The sequence below is a fragment of the Miniopterus natalensis genome, chromosome 20 (assembly GCF_054644295.1).
Source record: "Miniopterus natalensis isolate mMinNat1 chromosome 20, mMinNat1.hap1, whole genome shotgun sequence".
Taxonomy (NCBI): Eukaryota; Metazoa; Chordata; class Mammalia; order Chiroptera; family Miniopteridae; genus Miniopterus; species Miniopterus natalensis.
The window spans coordinates 20805132-20827643 of NC_142100.1; the positions used below are offsets into that span (position 1 = coordinate 20805132).

General features: G+C 48.5%; 1 protein-coding gene across 2 annotated transcripts; it reads right to left on the reverse strand.

Annotated features, from left to right (window-relative positions):
• Nucleotides 1-2536: 2536 nt before the first annotated feature.
• PRKAB1 (protein kinase AMP-activated non-catalytic subunit beta 1) lies at nucleotides 2537-12327 on the reverse strand. 2 transcript variants are annotated; one of them, XM_016201610.2, is made up of 7 exons: nucleotides 11877-12327; nucleotides 9298-9461; nucleotides 8064-8157; nucleotides 7661-7775; nucleotides 5521-5654; nucleotides 4055-4123; nucleotides 2537-3876 (listed from the first exon to the last, which is right to left on the reverse strand). In XM_016201610.2, the coding sequence occupies exons 1-7, from the start codon at nucleotides 12033-12035 to the stop codon at nucleotides 3799-3801; spliced, it is 813 nt and encodes a 270-aa protein (XP_016057096.1). In that variant the 5' UTR covers nucleotides 12036-12327; the 3' UTR covers nucleotides 2537-3798. The 2 variants fall into 2 exon arrangements, with proteins under 2 accessions (XP_016057096.1, XP_016057094.2); XM_016201608.2 differs by lacking the exon at nucleotides 2537-3876 and having other exon boundaries at nucleotides 3883-4123.
• Between the last annotated feature and the right edge of the window lie 10185 nt (nucleotides 12328-22512).

A 22512-nucleotide genomic window follows, 5' to 3' on the forward strand; every position in this document is an offset into this window, starting at 1 on the left:
TTTCATAATTAGCTGGAATGACTTGGGTTTTAGGAGAAAAGCATGTATGGTGCTTTCTGTTTTCTCCTGAAGACAATGACAGTTGGCGTTGCAGGGCGGGAGGCTGTAGTTTCTTTACTGATTTGCTGATCAAGGGAGGGACTAAGCAGGGACCACTTAGAAGCTGGAAGGCCCCGGGGAGCCTCAGTCTTCACGAATTCAAACCATCTGCAAACATTGGTGGGGGGAGGGTCAGGTGTCAGAACGGAGCGCAGCCTGGGAGATGAATCAGTGCTCGTCTGGAGGCAGCCGAGCTAAACAAAATGAAATGTTGCTTTTCTCTGAAATGGTGGACTCTCTGACCTCAGCTGTGGACGGCATCACTTTGATGTTCTGGGTTTCGGCCTTGGCCTCTGGAGCCGTGGAGCTCTCCTGAGCTTGACGTGCCGGCGCTTTTTCTGGCCCCTTAACTTCCCGTGCGCGCCCATGTCTATCCCATTCATGCGTTAAAGGCTTTGTGGCTCCCAGTGTGAAATGAAATGAACTCCAGGGACCATCTAGTGCTAGTCCAACCCCTCTCATTGGTTCAGGGGAAGAAATCAGACTAAGAGCGGTCATGCAATTTGCCCAAGGTCACCCAGCTAGTCAGCAACTGAACCGGACATCCCTGATCCCAGCCGTGTCCACACTCTGGGAGGGGATGCTGTGGTCCAGGAGGGAGGGCAGTGGCCTTGCCTGGGCCCTTTGATCTCTCGCGTCAGTATGTTGATATGTGGCTCTACTTACCCTGCAACACCCTTTTACATGTTAGTCATATAAAGGCCTTACCTTTGACTCCATAAATTCATTTGTATGTAAACTTCCGGAGGGGGAAATAGATCTTCATTCATCAGCAATTTCAGCTTCACCCATGTAACCAGTCCTCGCCCATAGGGGTCGGCTAACAGAGAAAACGTGAGTCCTGGCCACCTCGGTTCTACACGTGGCTTTGCCCGTGATTTGGGGAAAGCAGGGTGTCCTTTTCTGCATCCGTGAAACAATCTCCGTTGCCTCTTGGGTATAAAGTCTTCCGCTGCGAGCAATCTCCTGGACCACAGGGGACTTCCTTCTGTGCTGCTTTTTAAAGAAAATGAAGTCGTTTAAATACACAGACAGCTGTAGCCAATGCTGACGCCGCTCCTCGAGTTCTGTGGTTGGAGCCCGTGCTCCCCCTTTGCAGTCATCTCTGCTGGGTCCCCCGTCGCCCCCGGGCTGCAGAGGACAATTACCGGGTTTGCTGGCTTCAAATTAGTTTTTATATTGGATTTTCAGGTTGGCTTCTCCTGAATTTTGTGGGTAGAGCCAATTTTCAGGCCGCATTTCCCAACTTCTCGGTTTCCTGCTGCAGCCCGCGGCCCATGGCTTCCTGAGCCCTGGCTCTGGTCAGCAGCTGGATGCTCTAATCCCACTCGCGAAGGGCAGTGCTGGGAAGCCCCACTCATGCGGACGCTTCCTGCCCACGTGTGGGTTCAGGCCCCGGCCCTGGACGCCCACCGCTGGGTCCTGGCCCCACCACCCACCTCCAGTCCCCACCATGGGCCTAGGGGCTGTGCTCACAGCTCACCAAACACAGCAGTGGTTCCTTCGTTTCTGGTGCTTGACTCTACCCTTTATACTTTTGAGGTTAGCTATAGATTTTCAATTGTATTTTAAAAATATTTTATCCAGATTTGGAAAGAGGATTTTTGCGTTTCTTTACCTTTCATAATCCTTACAGTCCCTAAAATCAAGTGTTCCCACATCACTTGGGCTTTTACTATTTATTTACTTTTAAAATGTGTTTGATTTTAGAAACAGCTGAGAGAACCATTGATCAGCTGCTTCCTGCCGCCCCCTACAGGGGATCGAGCCCGCAACCCGGGCATGTACCCTGACCAGGAATTGAACCCGTGACTTCTTGGTGCATGGGACAGTGCTCAGCCAACCAAGCTGGGCTTTTAGGGTGAGATGGCTGGTTACCCAGCTAGGAATGCTTCCTAAGCTACTCTCCCTCAAGGGGACCAGATGTCCCAGAGGTTCCCTTTTCTCTGAAATTCACTGAAATGTTCCCTGACAGCAGGGAAGAAAGGCTTATGAAAAGGATACCTGTAACCTCCCATCTTTGGGGAAAAAGGGACAGAACCCCTTTTAGCTGATGAGAACAGCTCTGACTCCAGGATGTCCTGGTGGCTTCCAAGCAGCACCCTTGTGGTGCCTGATGAGTGAGAGGAAGCGAAACCTCTGACCTGGGGACACTGCCCACGTGCCTACCCAGTGACGCTCCCGCAGCCTCTCCTCAGCTTCCCCTCGCGACTGAGTTGTTCAAAGGGGCTCGATTTCCAGGCCCCTTCATAGCTTTTGAAATTGTGTGCAGAATGGGGGTCAGGGACTGGAGCCTCACCCCAGTGTGCGACACGATGGCACCATTTCCACCGTGTGCCAAGACACGAAAGCAATCAAAAAGCATGGCACTGAGTAAATGCCTGGGAGAGTCAGGCTCTGTTCCAAACAACTGAAAACAGCTTTCTCCAAGCATCTGTCTGTTATCTTTACAAAACTTTATTGAAACCTGTACGTCAAGGTGATGACAACTCAGTGTTTCGAAAACAGTAACAAAAAAGGGTGTCCTGGACTCGGTTTACCGAACAAGTGCTGGAAGCCAGGGAGCTCGTCCCTCCGTCTCCCAGCAGGAACACAGGGCGTAACGACAGCTTCTGCTGATCTGGGGATAAGAACCTGCGCTACTGAGAACATCTGCGGCACCTCCCTGGAAACCAAGCCGAGCGTAAAGAGGTCCACTTTGGTCCAAAGGTCCTCCTGACACGAACTGAGAAGGCTGCTGTTGAGTTCTCAGTTCCGTCCAGAATAAGCAACAGTAACTGCGACAGCCTTCTGAGGGGTGGGGACAGAAGTCCTGAGCAAGGTGGCATAGGCTAGGGTAGGGTGTTTCTCCCAAGTTTCCATGGTAACACTGTCACCTCGTTCCGAAGAGAACAGAAAGCTGGACAACCCTCCCGCTAACAGCAGTCAGTCCTCAGATCGTCCAGCTTAATGGAGAAATCCGGCAGCGGTTTTCAAAGTCTGTTTTGAGAACAGATTATTGCTGAGCATGGTTTGTTCACACGATCTACATTCTAGCTGGGTGACTAGAAAATGGCCCGAAGGCTGTATAGTCAGCCACTTCTGGTTAAAAAACAAAAAAATAAACAAAAAAACCAACAAAACTTAGTGCATGTAAGTGTAAATAACAATTGTAAAACTTCACCTGAAATTAGGGAGGTTCTAATTTCTATAGAAATTACACCTCTGGAGCAGAGAACGGGAGACAGAATTGCTTTGATTTTGGAGGACGGGCGACACCAACATTGTACCTGTTGTTAGCACCAGAGCCAGGCCTCAACAGGGACAAGTCGGTGGCCTTAAAAACGCACATACAATTAGAAATTGCATGTGGCCTTGGTTCCTGCTCCCCAGATTTATGCTGCCAAAGTGGCTAGTGTTTATTTTTGGCTTAAGAAAAACCTCCGTGACCAGTTCGGCGGGTGTGTGTTTACACCGCAGTTCTCGTGCCCTGTGGTGGGGCCGCGGGCCTTCTGTCCATCACTCCTGGAAGTTCCCGCCACTGGGTGTTGAGACTGGCACCGCCCGAGGCGCTTTGGGAGCTGCTGTACCCGGAGCGGACCTCCAGGCAGGACAGGGCAGGTGTGAAATGTCAGCGTGAAAAGGGAAAGTGAGTCTGCTCCCTCGGTGGGGAGCGCGCAGCCTGCAGCGCAGCGCCGCCGGGCCCCCGGCCCCCGCTCCTCATATAGGCTTGTACAGCAGGGTGGTCACGTACTTCTTCTTGTACCGGTGCGTCGCGCTGAGCACCATCACTCCATCCTGAGGGACAGGGCGGGAATGATCAAATGAGGGCTCCCGGGCCCGCTTTCAGGACCGGAGCCCGGGGTCTGCACCAGGTCCTGGAAGCTGCCGTTAGGTCAGAGCTGCAGGCAATTGGGTCGCTAGGGGGCCCCAGGGCGCTCTGGGAATCAGCCCTCAGCAGGGAGCACGTCATTACCTTGATAGAAAGTGCGTAGAGGTGGTTCAACATGACGTGGTTGGGCTCGGGGAGCAAGGCCGGATCACACTGGGAGGGAACACAAGCAGACGTGAGCATGAGGATTTGGAAATCAAGAAGACGGCCCCCCTTTATTTCACAGCACCGGGAGCAAAGGGAAGGAGGCGGCCTCTCACGCCCCCTCTTCCTAAGTCAGGCAGCAAAAGGGCTTGCGAGGGGGTCATGCCTCAGGCTTCAGCTGAGGGGCGCTCCCTGCATGTCTGCTGGGCTCCCTGGTGTGCTGCTCAGGCTTTACCTTGGCCTCTATCAAGTGTAGCCCCCGGCTCTGTCCTCTTATTGAAGGAGGGGCAGGAAGAAAGAGCTGTCCAGTGAGTGCGCTTTTAGAGAAAGCAGGATACAGTCTATACCAAAGGCTCCTGAGCAGTGGGTTGCAAACTCATGTCTGTAAGACTCAGACAGGGAGCCTGAAGAATGAAACGGAGAACTGGGGGGAGGGGTAGAGCACTATTACTCCACGGAAGCTCACACAGGACTGGCACTTAACGTTGCCACACCTTCCAATTTTTTAAGAGAAACCAGAAATCTGGATGGTTTTTCCCCAACGTACCACTCCCCAATTTTATAAATGCTAATTTCAAGAGAGAAACAGTGCAGGGCGAAAGCCGGCTCAGCTGCCAGACGTGTGCTCAGGCACTCTCCATATGGGGAGACCTGCTCCGAGAGCGGCGGGTCTCTCTCTGGGTGACAAAGCGCAGCCAGTGTAGGGGACACCTGCATGTGTGCTTTCAGCTCCCCGTCTCAGCACATGTGTACCCACTTCACGTGGAGTCCAGAGCCACAGCTCCGTGCCCTCTCCACCTTATAAACAGGGCCTTTTAGGTGGCGGCTTGGATAAACTTGAAGAGCATCTAGACTCTCAAGATTAGGTCATGAACTCTAGAGCAGGGAACAGGGCAACCTGGATTAAATGAATGGAAAATTAACCACCAGGGGATACCGGCGTGTTCTTCAGGGCCCTGGAGGATCCACACTTCTTTTTGCCAGTAATATCAACCTTCCAGAGGAAGTGTGTTACCCAGATACCCCAAATTTTGATCCAAGAACAATGGTGTTTCTGAAAGCAATTTGGTGATTGAAACTAGATTCTACAATTTGGGGGCCAAAGGGGAAATTCCATTATGTAGCTTACTGAGAAAGGCTGGTTTACATATCTTGTCATGAAATTTAAAAGGAGTGAAATGCAAGAAGAAAAGCTCAGAAAGGCTTTGTTGGCCAGAGAAACAGCACCCACACTTGAGAATATCTTGCCAGTAGCCCGTTCCCAGGGCAGAGGCAGACCCAGCGATTAACACTGATGGGTGGGCAACGCTGGGCTTTTTCACCAGCTGCTCTGCGAGAGGTGGACAGAGAAGGGGCTGCTGAGCATGACCATGGAGGACGGTCCAGGCAGACGCCTGTGCACTCACAGAGATGCCTGTGTCCTTGTTCAGGATGACCTGGAGCAGATGTGGGGGGAGAATGGGTGGCGCTTTGAACCGCTCCTCTGGTTTTGAGACGTAGGGCTCCTGGTGATAGGGTCCTGGCGGGGAACTGGACAGCTCTGTTGGGAGATGGTGACAGGACATTTACTGTGAAAATGAGTTGAGGAGCAGTCTCACCTAATTTAGGGCACTGTCTGGTGTTGCTTGTCTCTTGTTTCCTCAATACTTATTTACATTCTCTTGCAAAATATATAGGCCCCAGGGGTGAAGAGCAGAGGTAGTGAGAAAACCCTTCCGGAATTTGGGTGACTGGCATAAAATTCAGCAGCTAACTTAGGTGACCTGGCAGAAGACAGCAGATGTGGCAAAGCCAGTGAGTCTGGGTGAGAACAGCAAGAAAGCTGTTCACAGTGACCTAACAGGCCATGCCACTGCCCAGCAATGCTTCTCGCTTTGGGCCGCGCTGGCCAATACTGCAGAGAAGCTTCAGGCATCAAGTGAGGCTTAAGCGGCTCAGCACAAGTTACAAGCACCACCAGCCAGAACAAAAACAGAAGACAAAGCAGCCTGTTTACACAGAGGCAATAGTAAAAACTGATTATATGAGGCACTGGCACATTGCAAATCAAAATGAAACTAAACTGAAAACCCGATCTCTAAAGGCACTCAACTCTATCACTCTCAGGTTCCTTTCAAATTCCTGCTTGAGTGTCTCAATTATACAGACATATTAAGAAGCTTCTAGAAGAGAGGTGTTTTATAAGGTTAGAAGCAGCTCACTCAGTGATGTCTGGCCAGCTTTGAGGGGCTGAGCTGCTATTCAAAGGATTCCTGGGAGGGGGCTGGTTGCCTGATCCCTGGTCTGTCTGTCTGGAATAGACCTGAGCAGCCTGGCTCTGCCAGTTCCCTCACTGTCACTTTCTAGGGCACAGGCTCCCTTCATGCGACCCAATCAGATCACAGCAGGAAACGGAGAAAAGCATTAAGTGCAGAAACCTGAGCCATTAGCAAATATAGATGTAAAGAAATTGAGTGTGTAAATACAAGAAGTCTACAGAGGGCCTGAAGGGGTTTACCCCGGCGAGGGGTCAGTTTTCTGTCCCAGGTGATCTAAGCTGCGGAAATGTGACTAAAAGCCTCAGTTTGTGGCCTGAAATTACATTTATCAGTAAGCAGGGGATATTTGGGCATTTCCTCCATCCCCTAATTCCCACCTGTCTGAAAAAGAAATAAATGGCTTCTCTAAAAGATTAGGTAGCTAACCAGATAGAAGAATGGGATTTTCAGGTTCCTACTTCCTACTCAACAACAGCCTGGCTTGTCAGCCACACCAAGCCCACCATGGCTAGTTTACCACTGTGTGTGTGTGTGTGTACACCCAGGAATTGTTTAAACGCTGCAGGAACTGTTTAAACGCTGCAATGCAGTTACTGTTGATACTTTAGGTGACAACATATCCTTCCTTCTGAAGGATGTATGAACTGTATGTATTATGTTTCCAGGCAGCTTCTTCCTGTGGGTTTAGGTGGAAAGCTGTTTATTGAAAACTCTATGATTGGGTGGCTCTTAAAAGATGGGAAAGTTCTACTAGACTGTGTACCGAGCAGGCTGTGCTATGTAGCCCGCTTCCTGTGGTGAGCCTCCTGCGCCCGACAAGGTGCTAATGTGCCACACAAGTGACGGCCAAGGTCATGGAGGTGTCCATTTATCACGTGTCAGGCTGAGACTCTCCAGGCACCCTGGGTTGTGAGCAGTCAGGGAGCTGGCAGGCTTCCCCGGCACTGGCTCATTGCTGACCCAAGGCAGCACTCTCGGGCCTCTTGGGTCCTGCCCCTGGCATGAGACCAAGCTCTGGTTCCGTTTCAATTGTCCGCTCTCTGTGGCCAAACAGACCTACTGAATCCTGGAGATGCGCCCCCAAAATGACCTACTGCTCCCTCAGGGCTAGATTTCAGCAACCTGACCCCACAGAGTTAGGAATTCGTTTTGTGGCTCTTTAGGGAGCTACAAGCATCCACCTGATTGGGCAGCTTGACTCAAGAGTGAGAGGAGAGAGAAACCGAGGATTTCTGGACTGCACAGCCCCCACCTGCGTACATGTGGTATAAAATAACTGCATTCATACCAGACACATCGGAGCACTTTTGGGAATCCACCATTAAAGCATCAAATACTTCAAAGTCAGTTTTCTTCACTTGAATGATGTTGTTAACTGTGCCAAGCTGGCTGGTTACTATTGGCTGGGAAGAGACAGACAGGCAGAAATCATAATGTGGACGGTCTCTGGGGTTATTCTTTAGAGGATCTAGAATTCCTGGCTGGAAGGAATTCCTGGCTCAGCTCCTGGCTAGCTAACCTGCTCTTCCTGGTCACGTATCCCCATAGTCTGACAGCGCTGTTTTCTAGCTCAGCCACACACAGGAATTTTTACCAGCAGGACAAAGGGACCTGGCAACAATCTATAAGGGAAGGCGATTCCTTTGGATTGTGTGGCAGCCAGAGGACTGCGGGCAAGAGGGAGAGAGTACCTCGGAAGGGTCATGTGTCCACTGACCATCCACAAAGAACTTGTACTGATGCTCTCCTTCTGGCAGGTCCAGGATGGCGACAAAGTTGTTATGGCTGCCAGGAGAAGGAAGCAGAGGTTTTCAGCTGGGTGGGCGGCCTTCTTAGCTTACTTACAAGACCAACCACAGAACAAAACCTTTCCATGTAAAACCAAGACTTCAACTGCAGGAGTATAAACATTTTAAACCAATTCAGACAACTTGATGCAATGATCGTAATCTAGAAAATGGACAAGGAAGCAGGAATGCAACGTTTTCCTGAAAACTCGCTTTGCTCAGAAGGTCGGCTAACAGGCACTTGTCCCTTCTCAACTTGCATGCAAAACACCTGGCAGCCTGGACGCTGAGGACGGCGACACGAGAGAAACACGCTGCTGCCAAGTTTTACCCTTTGTCGGTTTGCCTTGGGCAGGAAAGGGGAGCAATTTAATAGGATGCAACCAGGTCTCTAAAGAAATGTAACTGCTAAAAAGGTTCCAGAAAATCTCTTTCATTTGACTGTTTTGTTCCCCTGCCTTGAAGTGACTTATAACTGTGCCCAGCGGCTCTTCCTACACTAACATCACCCCTGGAAAAGCAGGTGCTTCCCTGACAATAACCAGGCCTGGACCAGCAGGGCAAGATTTCTCCCTCTGCTTCATCAAGAGTACCCCCTACAGAAGATGCTTTTCACTGACACTTGGAGATAGAAGTCCATGCTAGGGTTCCTGATGAACTATTTTACTGTAGTCTTGCTAATGATGCTACGTAACATGTACCTTTCAAACAAAATACAAAGAGACTCAAAGGTAGAAGGAACCGCAGTGATCATCTGATCCAACAGTCCTTTTTTACAGATGGGAACACTGAGGCTCAGGTGTTAATGACAGGTTAGAGCAGCCAATGTGATCTCCAGTCCCTGCCCAGTGTTTTCTCTACAGCTCTAGGAACAGATTTCTCTTTCCAAAAGAGAAGTCCTGCCTGAACTAACACATAGCTGAATATCTGAAGTGGAAAAAATACTCGTAACTGCGTGTGCTCTAAACCTAGACTACTTGGGTGTGAGAGATGAACCCTGTGAATTATTAAGCCAGATTATTTTTCCATTCAGCATCCATATCATAAAAACATCCCTTTCTACTCACCCGGCCAAGATCATTTAGAAACAAGAGTGCCCCTGGATTGAGATAATATGTGAATACTCCCAGGCAATTACCTTCTTGTGAGCGGAAGTTTACTCCAGTTGTTGAAGGACCCAGATAAGTACACTTCCTTTCCGCCCCCTGTCCATCGGAAGACAGTTGGCCGAGCCTGGGCAGAAGCTTTATCATTCACTTCCAGATCGTGCTGCCAGGCCAGGAATTCCTCTTTCTCCGGAGCCTAGAAACAGACCAACGTATTCAGGGACAGGCCGTCATTAGTGAGCCCCCTACACAGGCAGTTACCCTGATATTGACAATTCATTCTAAAGAAGCAGCTGTTACTACCTAAGTTCATGTTCAGGCTCATTAACCGACTAGTCGTAGGTCCGTTTCCCCACTGGCAAAATGGAGAGAGTAAAAATAACAACTTAAGGCTGTTGTGAAGACTGAGAGTATCTATGCAAAACACTGTGCATAGTGTCTGACACAGAATAAGTGCTTAAAAATTATTAGCTACTATTATTGCTGTTATTAAAGAGGGCTACATTAATATTCTAGGAGAAATGCTAAAACCCATTTGGAAGAAGGCTCCAATGAATTCAAGACTAGCTTAATAAAGGTCATTTTCCTCCCATAATTAAGCACGATTTGAAGTACATGAAAATTTATGAGGAACAATTACAGAGTTGTCAACTTGAAAACTGGCAAATCCAGATTCTGAGAAGGGAATACTACATTCGCCGAGAGCCATCCAGACACTGGGGAGGAAAAGGTCAAAGACCAACCCTCATTTTGGTCAACAGTAACTCCTAGTATGGGAAGCGACGTTCAACAGGGGTTTCCAGAGAGAAACAAGCGCGTCCGACTCTGAGTGAAATACATGTGGTTTTGGATCTGTTACAAGTTTCCTAGTCAGAAGCCAAAGACTTTAAAAGAACAGGAGTTCCAAGCTGGAAGAGACCCTTAAAGGTGGTCAAATAGGCTTTTAGCACCTTCGATTCAAATATTGACCTGAGCATGTCCTAAAAGACGCCTGCATTCTTTGAGCTTAACAAGATCTACAAATTAAAGAGCAAGACTGGAGACACTTTCTGCTAAGGATGTGATAACCAGCCACAGCCAAAATGGTGTATTAGTGTAGTTAAAAGAATCCATGACTTTCTTTCTTTCTTTTTTTTTTTGCTATCTGGGGCAATCCAGGTTCTGCTTCATTATTTCAGTAACTTCTGAGGAAACGATAATGGACACTATTCAACACCATTCTCCACAGATCATCTGTAACGCTAAACATTTCTCTTAGAAGGTCTGGAAGAGCAACAAAACAAACACTTCTTGAAGAAAGTAGTTTGATTCTTATGTCTTAAAGAGCCACCCTTGGGCCAAAATTATTACCAGGGGAAGGGATGTCAAGTTGACGGAGAACCCGAATTTCAAAGGTCACTTTGCAAGGAGCTTCTCAGGAATGCAACATATTCGGAAAGCAAGTTCAAATCGCAGGATGGAAGGCCAAGTAAAAGCAGACTCAAACAAGACAAGAGCCAAGTGAGAATATAAGGTAACAATGTGATCACCCAGCCCAACATCCGAGGAAAAATATGAGTCAAGATGGAATGAGTCACCAGGCAATTAGCCTAATAAACAGTGATGATCAATATACAAGTGGAGGCCAACAGAGAATATGTTGGGCTGAGGGGTGAGTGGCTAGGCACCTTCATTTCCCCTAAACCTACTTTGTCACACTCTCCTTAAGGAATTAGTTTTTTTGTGTTTTTTTTTTTAGGATATACCACTTGTCTCAGCTGCCAGAATCACTAAGTGTCCTTGGACCAGTCCTTGCAGCTGGAAACAGGCCACCTGAGGTGGGTAACAGGAACGTGGCTGAAACGGGAGTCAAGAATCATCTCCAGACGTCCTGATAAATGAAAGCCGACTGCAGCAGGATGCCCATGTTTGGTCTGCAAAAATATTTGCTTTGGCCTGTTTAAAACATTGTCATAATTAAACAACGGGGGAGAGAAGAGGCGCTGCAGCTGGCTGCGCCCTTCAGACGGACACTCGGCTCACCCGCAGGCCCGCAGAAGTGGAATTCCTTGTCTGTGCCCACTCTGGGTAAGCAGGGTGAGCCAAACGTTTTAGGCAGGACCAGACACCTCTGGCAGCTGTTCAGACTCGGCTTTCGGCTTAACTGCGCGCTCTGGTTCATCTCCAAAATTGATAATAAACCGCAAAACCAACTATGACAAAAAGTGCCAGTCTTCCTACCGGGGAGGGAAGATTTCTCAGGGAATTTAATTAGCATACCTAAGAGAAAAGCAGAGACGGGGGGTTGGGGGGGTGGGTTCAGTGACTACTTAGCTCGGGGATCTTAATTAAGAATGTGAAACTCGGTCCCACGGCCGGCCGCTCTCTCTCCTTAATGATGGTAAATGAAGCGAGTTCCTCCTCCCTCGGGGTGACTTTCTCCTGATGGTAATTAGACACTGGTTCCCCGACTGCTAAGAGGGCTCCTACAGGCCCGTCCGGCTTGGGGGCGCAGCGGGTGAAGTATCACCTCCCTCCCACTTCCGAGGATGAGCTTTCGGGGGGCTGTGGCGGGCGACCTCGTCGACCTCAACATTAGTGAAGGGAGTCGGATTCCCCCTCCTTCCCTCACCTTGATTTCCTCGGAGTGGAAGAGGTCGGCGTCCTCGGGGCTGTCCATCAGGATCTTGGGCCTGTCCCCATCCTTGGAGCCCCCCGAGCTGTCCCTTCGGGGCGCCTTATGGCCGCCCTGTCGCTCCAGCGCGGCGCGCTCGCTGCTCGTGTTGCCCATGGCGGGGGGGTCTGCGGGGACACCGGGGAGCCCGGGCCGGCCTAGGCCTCACTCCAGGGAAGGGACAGGGGGCTCCGATAATCCGGGGGGGAGGAGGGCGGCCCCAGGACCCGAGGAAAGAGTCGGAGCGCCGGGTACCGCACCCCTCGGGCTCAGGTTCCGGGCAGGGATCCGGTTTGAGTCGGCTCAGCAGGCCCGGCGAGGTTTCACGATCGCGCTTCCCCAGCTCAGGCAGCGACGGCGCGAACCCGAGGAGCGCGAAGATAACCCGACACACACTCCCGACAACTCCCCCCAACCTCCTAGCAACTTCCGCTTCCGGTACTTCCGCGAGTCTTCGGGGCCCACAGGGTGGGGCGGGGCGGGGCGGGGCGGGGCGGGGCGGGGCGGGGCGGGGCGGGGCGGGGAGGGCTGGGGCCCCTGCAGCGCGCGCGAGGCTAACTCTTCCGTACTTCCGCTTCCGGTCGGGCTCGGCGCGGTCGCAGGCGCCCTGGGGCGGTCTCCCTGGGCTTCCGAGCGCGCAGTCGCAGTCGAGCGCTCCGGGGGCGCCGGGCGAGGCTGCTGACGGCCGGCAGGGGGCGCCGCGGCGCGCGGACAGTGTGGCCCGCCCTCCCCGCGCGGGGTGAGTGATGCCCTTAGATACTTGGGGTAACTTCTCTCCCTTCCCGCCGATTCTACACGCTGCAGCCCGAGGGCTCGTGGCAGAGGGACCCCTGTTCCAAAACGGAGAGACCCCTGTTCCGAAAGCCCTGCAACGCGCAGGCTCTCACGCCCTTGAGTGCCCCAGAATCACCTAGAACGCCTGTTGAAAATGCAGATTCCCCGGCCCTGGCCCCCAGAAACTGTGATGCCTCCAAGCTCTGGAGCGGAGCGTGCATTTTAGTAAGTGCACCCCCCAAGGGATTCTCATGCAGGTAGCCTTGCAGGGGATTGAGTTAAATGACAGACCGTGAGATTTCTAGAAATTTCTCACATCTAGTAGCTGGGGGTGGGGTTGTGTGTAAAATGTTGGAGTTGTTAGTGTATTTTTTTTTTTTTTAATTGAGTGCACAGCCTTTTGATAGATAATTTTGCAGTCACTTTGGACACATCCTTCTGCATAAAATGCATTTATTAACGCTTGTCGTTTGCTGTGGCCAGCACTTCAGCAAGGAGTGTGTGCTCCTGTGGTTACTAAAATATTCTAATCTCACTGGCAGTCAGTCACTGTCATGGGTTCCTTGTGTGTGAATTTTGTTTTGGTTTTTGCATGTATCTCCAAACACTTTGCATTTGCTGGGCCTGGTCATGCATTTTGTCCACTGAACAAACATTTACTTAGGACCTACAATGTGCCAGCCGTTGTGGTAGGTAAACGGGAGACACAGATGCTTATGGTCTCCTGGAGGGGACTCCCGCAGTATCTAGCAAAATAAAAAATTCACCTTCGTTTTGGCGCACAGTTTTGCTTCCAGAAACTTGTACAGGAATACACACCTGAAAATTATATGCAAGCATGTTCACTGTCTCATTGTTTCTAATTCCATGATGCACATTTTAATCTCTATGAAACTGGGCGCTTCATATAGTCAGTGGAATCTCAGATTTGATGAAATAAGGAAATGAAAAACTGCAAAATGCTAAAAAGCTTGTCAGTAGGAGAATGACAAAATGAAGTAAATACATTCATTGGCTGGAATAATGGGCAACCTCTAAAAAGGAGGAAAGAGCCCAGCGGCGTGGCTCACTGGCTGAGCGTCGACCTAGGATCCAGGAGATCCTGGTTCGATTCCTGGTCAGGGCACATGCCCGGGGCACATGCCTGGGTTGTGGGCTCAATCCCCAGTCGGGGGGCGTGCAGGGGGCAGCTGATCAATGACTCTCTCTAATCATTGATGTTTCTATTTCTCCCTCTCCCTTCCTTCCTCTGAAATCAATTAAAAAACATATATATAAAAAAAAAAAAAGAGGAAAGAGAAGTGCATGAATACAATGGAGATGTGTCTGTGACATTTCAAATCCCAAAAGCAAGTGGCAGAACAACAGAGGTTAAGAGCATGAGCTCGGAAGTCAGCCTGCCTGGGTTCAAATTCTGGCTCTACCACTTAGTAACTGTCACCTTGTTTTTCTCTTTTGGGAAATGGGGAACAAAAATAACACTTCCCGTGTAGGCTTGTTTTGTGAATTAGTTGAGAACATGCACAAAAGTGCCTAGCAATAGCACCTGACTCTTAGTAAACATTGAATGAACATTAGCATTTTTACTGGCATCATTATGCTTGGAAATGGAAAGTTCTGGAAAGATATACAACACGCTATGAATAGTGGTCTCCTCTGGGAACAGGAGTGGGATTGGACAAAGAAGCAGACAGAAAGAGGGCTTTCACTCTTTTGTTTATTGTTTGAAATTTTTTCTGCCTTGAGGATGTACTACTTTTATCACTTAAAAAGAATTTTTAAAAGACAAAATAGGTAAGACTTGGTTCCAACCCCAAAGTGATCCATAGTGTAGAGGTGGAAACTGATACACAGAGAGGCAGTAATGCAGGTAGGCAAGTGGTTCTGCAGGAGCCCAGAAGGGACTCAGGCCAGGCCAGCGGATAACCCAGTATACCTCCTTTGGTTTTTCTTGCTACAACAGTCGGTGAGGAAGCCTTGGACATGAAGACGTTGAGCTTTGGGTTACCTCCAAAACAACTTGAGAGAGAGGAGGAACACACGAGGCGTGGACCCCTAATCGGAGCTATGCAGGCGCTTTCATGCACGGACACGGTTTCAAGGCTTCTGCTCTGGCTCAGATAAGATTAGTGGGATCCTGTGGATGCTTTCGGTGGTTTTCAACCACTGAGACAGCTCAGTAACTGGGGCTGTGCAGGCGTGTCCTGGACAGGGCTGCCTGTCCTAGGAGGCAGTGGGTCCTGAGATTGCACCTGCCTGGAGGAATGGGTGCCTTTTCCTAATTTGTATAAATACACCACAAGGACTAGCAGTGGCCCTGGCATTGATTTAAAAGAAAACCTGGGACTGGTTCTAGGACAAGTGGTAGAGGTGTATAGTTTACCCCTTTCCAACTTATTTTATACACGATGTCTTGCAGGATGACCCTTCCACCCTGACACAGGTCACCCGGCCCATCAGGACCTGGGGTCATGACACTTGTTCTAGTTAACATTTACTTTTTTAGAGGCCTTCAGTTTTCTAACTCATTTCTTTATCAATAAATATATATGGCACAACTATCTGCCAGGCATCATGGTCGACCTGGGGACTGAATGAATGATGGGGAAAACCAGACCCACGCTCTGTGCTCTTAGTGCTGATGATCCAGTAGGGAAGAGATACATTAATCAGACAATCACCCAGTAGTCACATGTGACAAATGTTAGGAAGGAGAAATGTGACCTAGTGAGAGGGACATGACCTAGTCAGGAGGTCAGGGAAGGCATATATATATTATATATATAATTTAATTCTCACCAGAGGATATGTTTTTCTTCATTCCAGAGAGGAAGGGAGGGAGAGAGAAACATCGATGCGAGAGAAACACATCGATTGGGGTCAGGGCCGGGGATTGAGGGTGCAGCTGAGATATGTGCCTTTAGTCGGAATCGAACCCGGGACCCTTCAGTTCGCAGGCCAGTGCTCTAACCACTGAGCAAAACCGGCTAGGGCAGCTCATGTTCTTAAACAACAGGAATGCAGCTGTTTTTTTCTTCTGTGGATATCAATTATTATACATGGAAAATAAATTTTATTATTTTTTAAAAAATATATCTTTATTGATTTCAGAGAGAGGAAAGGAGAGGGAGAGATAGAAACATCAATGATGAGAGATAGAGTCATTGGCTGACTGCAGCCCACAACCCGGGCATGTGCCCTGACCGGGAATCGAACCCTGATCGCCTGGATCCTAGGTCGATGCTCAACTGCTGAGCCACGCCCGGCCGGGCGAAAATAAATTTTAGACATAGAAGTTGAGACCTTAAATATATAACAAGATTCCCAATAGAAAATGTGTTGTAATTAATACAAATCTGTCCCCAAAGTTCTGCCCACACAAATTTATGTCAAGCTTGCAACTAATTAGGGAAAATGGGGAAACAGGCAGGTAAGTCATTTCATTCTGTTTTTTGTAAAAAAAAAAAAAAAGTACTGTTATTTTTTTTTTCTTAGCTATGAACTAAACTATGAGGGTTGGTTTATGATTTATGGGAGTTAGTCGAATGTAGTGATTAAGAACATGAATTTTAGAATCAAACTGCCCGGGCTCCAATCTTAACAGTGTAGAGTTGGGTGACCTTGAATGAGTAATTGAACTTCTCTGTGCCTCAGTTTCCTTAGTGGAAAATATGAATTAATAGTAGTGTTTGTATCTAGGTTGTTAATGATAATTGAGTGACAGTACATTTTAAGGGCTTACTTAGCATGATACTCAGCAGATAGCAAGCCATATGTTTGCCATAATATTATTTTTATAGTTTTTTAAAAAGAAAATGATTAAGCAACTTTTTGGGGGCAAAATAGCTAAGTTTAGAATTGAGAATATAGAGACTTCAGAATAAGCCCCACTGAGCCAGCCTTTGTCTCCCAGTCACTGGGAATTTTACTGTCTTACCTACTTTTGGTGTTTTTCTGAAGAACAGAGCTGTGAATAATTGTACCTACCTTGCTTTTGAGAATTTTAAGGCCAGAGCTAAGTCTGAGAGTGAGCTAGCCTGAAAATTACCTTGGAAACCAGCCAAAAAATCTGGTTCAAAAGCAGCAGACTGTACTTTAGTGCTTTGAACTGGTGACTACTGGCAGGTACTGTCCTGGTGGGGAGTCGAGGCCTTGGAGCCAGCCTACCCAGGTTCAAATAATAACTTTCTAGTTGTGGCCATTGGGCAAGTTACTCGACCGTCCCATGCCTCAGTTTCCCCATTTATCAAAAGCAAACAGTAGCCCGAGCCGGTTTGGCTCAGTGGTTAGAGTGTCGGCCCGCGGACTGAAGAGTCCTGGGTTCGATTCCTGCCAAGGGCATGTACCTCGGTTGCAGGCTTCATCCCAGGCCCCGGTCGCGGTGTGTGCGGGAGGCAATCGATCAATGTGTCTCTCTCACATCGATGTTTCTCTCTCTCCCTTAGAACGGTGCCAGGCGCAGTATGATCCTTTAAAAGCTTAGTCTCCGTGTCTGCTTTTCTGGTGAGGTGGTTACTCCAGAAACTGGTTTCTTTTCTCTATCAGACACACCCCAAAGGTCTTTTCTCTGTCACTTCCACTAGGGGGCAGTCCAGCCCCGAAGGAAGCCCTGGGGAAAGGCCACCCACACAAGCTGAAGTTTATTTGGGTCCATATTTTCTCGAAATCACTTTTGGGCATAACATGCATTTTCATAATTTTCTTTTTCTAAACTGTCATGATAAGCAATACAAAAATAAGTGAGACTGTTTTGGGACAGGACTTCGAACCAAGTCCTTGGTTAATCACATGTTCCTTCAAAAATCAGGTTTAAAGTTGCCCAATAAGAATATAAAAATAAAGCCAAGGTGATAAAGCAATATTTGGTTCCGTTCTCTTTTTCCACCACTCCCTGCATTTACACCTTTATTCATTATATATTTATTCATTCTTCTAGTCAACACGTAATGGCCCAAAACCTTCCATATGCCAAGGGACCAGGTGTGCAGAGGTGAGAGCTGTGAGTGTGACTCCTACTCTCAGAGGGGTCGACAGAGTGCTGGGTAGACGGGTAGGAAATGATCATTACACAGTCATTGCCATTGTGGGGAGACCTTGGAGTAAACTGCAGGGCTGTGAGAGCATGCCGAAAGGAGACCCTGATATCCCGAGGAGAAGGCTTCCCTGAAGAAGAGGCATTTAATCCGAGGCAAGGGAGTGGACGTTAGCTAGGGGGAGGGCATATGGGAGAAGAGCCTTCGACTCATTCGAGAAACACGTGTGGAGCACCCGCCGTGTGCTGCTTCCTTCTCTAGGTGCAGAGGAAATGAAACGGGGTGATGTGACGGCGAGGGACTCGGGGTGGGGTGGCTGCCTTAGGTGAGAAGCTGAGACCTGGAGGAAGAGGAAGAGCCAGCTATGTGAAAATGTGGGAAACTGTTCTGGGCCGAGGAAATAGCACATGCAAAGGCCCTGAGGCAGGAATGATCTTGGCATGTTTGGGGACCAGCAGGAAGGCCAGTGTGTGGCTACAGCAGAGTGAGGGAAGGTGAGTGGTAGGAGACGAGCCCTGAAAGGAATGCAACCCCGCCTGCTTCTAGATTTTGGCCCATTTCAGACTTTCGACCTCCCAGACTGTAACATAATAAGCAGGGGCTGTTTTCAGTCACTAAGTTTGTAGTATTACAGCATCCGCTGGAAATGAATGAACAGTGAGACCTAGAAGAAAGCTACTGCGATGGTTTTAAAGAGCTTTGGTGCTGGCTCAGGAACTATTTATTTACCTTACCTACAAGGCATTGGCATCTGTGATAGGTCCTCTTTCCTGCCGGTCACCAGGCCATCTGTCACCTCTACAGAGGCAGGATTTGGCCTTTCTGGAGTTCCTGTCCCTATACTCACTCGGAAGCACAACTAGTCCCCGTACACGGGATTCCCTGTCACCTGGCCAATCAACAGTTGGTGACAGTGCCAGGAGCAGACAGCTTTGGAAAACTAAATGCCAGAGCACCTCAGCAAGCGTACTCTCGGGATAAATGCTGGGACTGGGCCCTTGCAGATGTGATCTGGCCGCTGCAGGTACCCAGGTGAAATCACATGCCTGACACAAAACATGCTCAAGGGCCACTTTGTACCCACCCCTCCTGACCCCTGATAAAAAAATCTCTGTTGGAACACATCATAAATAAATCAGACTCCACTGGAAAGGGGATTCCTTCTTTCTGAGGCTTTTCCAGGGCTGATGGGTGATGCTTGGGTAATCCTTACGCCTCTCTCTGTATTTGTCAAAATCCCAATCCCAAGAGTCTTGGTTTAGAGACCTATTTTTATAGGGTAACTCCCCAGGCTCAAATATGCAACATCCACGAGGATTTTTGTAGGCTTGGTAATAGCCAATGAATGTGGATGATGTCTTAAAATATATATATTTTTTGTAATCAGCGGCCTAAAACTGTTTCTTATATTTAGAAGCCTGGGTCTAAGGTTACGTATCAAGATACATGTAGAACACTGTTTTGCTGAAGGCAGCTGTCCTGGTGCAGGCCAAAGATAATTTGCTGATACAGGAGCTGAGGCCAGCGATTTTATGTCTGCATCTGCTTCTGCCCGTAACTCGTGGGCAAAGACAGGGCGGCATCCAGAGCGGTGGCCATATCAGCCTCAGCAGTGCACAGAGCGGTGGGACAGGGACATCCGCTCCCCGAGGCTTCCCCTCTGGGGATCAGCCAGTCCTTCCGCCTGCAAAGTGATTGCAAGAGACTGTGCAGGCCTCTGTCTTAGCCCTTTCAGGTTTCCTCCTAATTTTGTGTGTACCTGTTCCCCTGCTAGATGGTGAATCCTTCCCAGGGGTCTCTCTTTGTCATCTTGGCACCGCCAAAGCCTTAGCCCAGTTTCTGGGGTCGAGCAGGGGCTCTGTAAATAATGACCGACTGAGGACATGGACAGGGGTGACAACAGAGTGGAGAAAGTGAAAAGTTATTAGATTACTTTTGTCCTGCTTGTGGTAGGCATAGGAAGAGGCAGGAAGCTTAATGCAGACAGTGGTTTTTTTCCTGCTCAGCATCGGTCTCTCCTTCTGGTAAAAGCACTTTGGTTTTCCTTTGGGAAACCACCCTTCCCACACCCTCAATCCATAAAGTTTGGGTGGAGCTGACCTCACCCTGAGCTCCACTGGCTGACTTGTGCCCCAGGCCTGGCTAAAGAGGGAGCCACACACCCCTGGCCGCTGCAGCAATTTGTGTTGGAAGGGTGGCCGCACCTGTTTGTTAATGGCTGCTGTCCATTCTGATGGGCTGGTTCCAGTTCCCAATCAATTGTACATTATTTCAAATTGAATTTTTTTTTCTTTTTTTTTTTTTTTCCCCCTGTAGCTATTAGAGAAGAGGCACAGATAGGGTGAAGTTCTTAATAATGGCTGAGCACCAAGATCCAGCCATGCCTGAAGCTGTCCCTGGAATGTTCAGTTTATAGCCAGTAAACTCTACTTTTTGCTCTACCCAAATTAAAAAAATTTTTTTTTTTTGTCACTGACTGCTGGAAGAGTCCTCTGGCTGATGCACTTGGTCAGTCCTTTTTCTAACAGTGCTTTTTGGAGTGAAGTAGGGGCTTCTCAGCCTTGCAGGGGCCCTGGAGAAGACCATCACCCCCAATTTTTGTCACCAGGGCCTGAAAGCTATCTGCCAGGCCCTGGGGGCCCAACAAAAGTCAGACCCCTTCTTGATCCCAGGGATCTCACTTAGTGACTTTATTGGATCCCCATTTTCAATGCCTCCTAGAAGGGCACTTCAGGCCCTAAGTTAGTTCCAAGTTGATGCCTTCCTAGCCCCACCCCTGGCCTCTCTGTGGTCTTCCCTACAGGCTGAGGCTGCTATCCATCCATGAGCCCATTTTGGGTATGGGAGTCTCTAGAAGGTTGGGAATCCCCCCCGCCCCCAAACACAATTTACACACCATGGTAAACAGGCTTACTTAAAACCATTTTTATTCTGCCTCTCAGCAACACTTTGTATTTGATTTGGGTAAAAGATCAGGGAGCCAAACACAAACAAACAAAAACCACGATGTCAGAAACAGAAATGAGGGTCCAATCTACTGGAATGGCCCTAGGACCTCTGTGCTGAGGATTCTTAGCCCCGATTCAGTGTCCTCCTTGGACAGGTGCTGGCTCATGACAGACAACTGGGCAAAGTGACAGGTAGAATCTGATGTCCATCAACGTCTATTTTTTTTTTTTACAAGGGTCCAGGATTTTAACAATGCCTAAGATTCATAATAATCTAAGAACAAGCACTTAGAATTTCCCTCCAGCTATTATGGCAATTAACTCGCTTAACGACATTGAGGTAAGTAGGCAGGCGGTGTTATCCCCATTTTCCAGATGCAGTAGCTTCACAGAGAGGCTGAGAAACTTGCTCACATCAATCTGCATAGTCAGTGGCAAACATGGAACCCAGGCGTTCTGACTCTCAGCCTCATGTTCATTCATTTAGAATAAGCAGCCTCTTCTCTTGCTTTAGGAAAGTTCATTATCACCGTGGCTCCAATATTAGTTCTTAACTTACTTTTGTCATATACACGTGTCACCTGTTGTGTTAGTCACTTGATATTTTCTTAGAGTCCACTTACTTTTTTTAAGTCAACTTATTTGAACAGAAACCATATATCAAATCCCTAAGAGGAAACCATAAATGGAAGGTAATTAATAAAGAAATACAATGACTGTCTGGCCGACATGGCTCAGCGGTTGAGCATAGACTTATGAACCAGGAGGTCATGGTTTGACTCCAGGTAAGGGCACATCCCTGGTTTCGGGCTCGATCCCCGATCCCCATTCCCCAGTAGGGGGCATGCAGGAGGCAGCCAATCAATGACTTTTCTCTCATCATTGATGTTCTCTCTCTCCCTCTCCATTCCTCTCTCTGAAATCAATAAAAACATATTAAAAAACCAAAAACAAATACAATGACAATGACACCATGTATTAAATTCTATCTAGACAGAAGACTTTGAACCTGAGGCCTGCTCTTTCTTTACCGAGCCCGGAGAAGAGCCAGCGTATCAGAAAGGTGTTAAGGACCCATGAGCCCTAAACAGAGATTGGAAAAGAACAGAAAAGGGAAAATGTTCTTTGTGAGTCGGCGCCATTTACTGTCGTGTTTGTAAACAACTTAGAAATTGTGTGCCACCAGTGGTGTGCCTCGCACTCTGAGAGACACTGGGCTGGAGTGTTCCGGCAGGCAGAATAATAGCATCGTGAACCCATACAATCACACCTAAAGGGTTTACATTTGAGAGGAAAGAAATTTAATGGGTTGCATTTCCCGGTGGCACCCAGGAAAATCAAAGATCTTGCCTGAGACTTGCTTAAAAAAAAAAAAGAGTTTGAAAAAAGCACATTCCATAAACACAGCCAGTTTATTCCCAAGACTGGGATGGGGAAGGTGCTCCTGGAATTGACCATAAGCATGTTCTCATCTGTTGGGGTGGAAAGTGAGGTTGAGGTCAAGTTGACCAACGGTGGGTGCAAGCAAGGGAGTGGGGGGGCCTTGAGGAGACGTGGGCCAAGACAAAAGGCCAGAAGGCCCCTGTGTTTGTGTCTTTGATGAGGGAGGAGCTACTGAAGATGGAAGTGAAGCCACAACATATAAAAATCAAAGGAAAAAATGCACAAATTCAGCTCTATTAGACCGCGTTAAACATGCCGCAAACATTTGTACTTGACATTGCAAATACCATCATCCATTGCTCTTCCTAGAACCTCCCTCTCCTCCCCCAAATCTGGACACTTTCCCTGACCTCCACTTAAAAGTAATGAGATTTCCTGAGGCTCGTCTCTGGAGAA

Coding starts and splice junctions, on each gene's coding strand:
- PRKAB1 (XM_016201608.2), bottom strand. CDS start 12,035: ATGGGCAACACGAGCAGCGAGCGCGCCGCGCTGGAGCGACAGGGCGGC. Junction 9,462..11,876: donor TCCACTCCGAGGAAATCAAG/GTGAGGGAAGGA, acceptor GTCTGTTTCTAG/GCTCCGGAGAAAGAGGAATT. Junction 4,124..5,520: donor ACAAGGACACAGGCATCTCT/GTGAGTGCACAG, acceptor GTTCCCTCCCAG/TGTGATCCGGCCTTGCTCCC.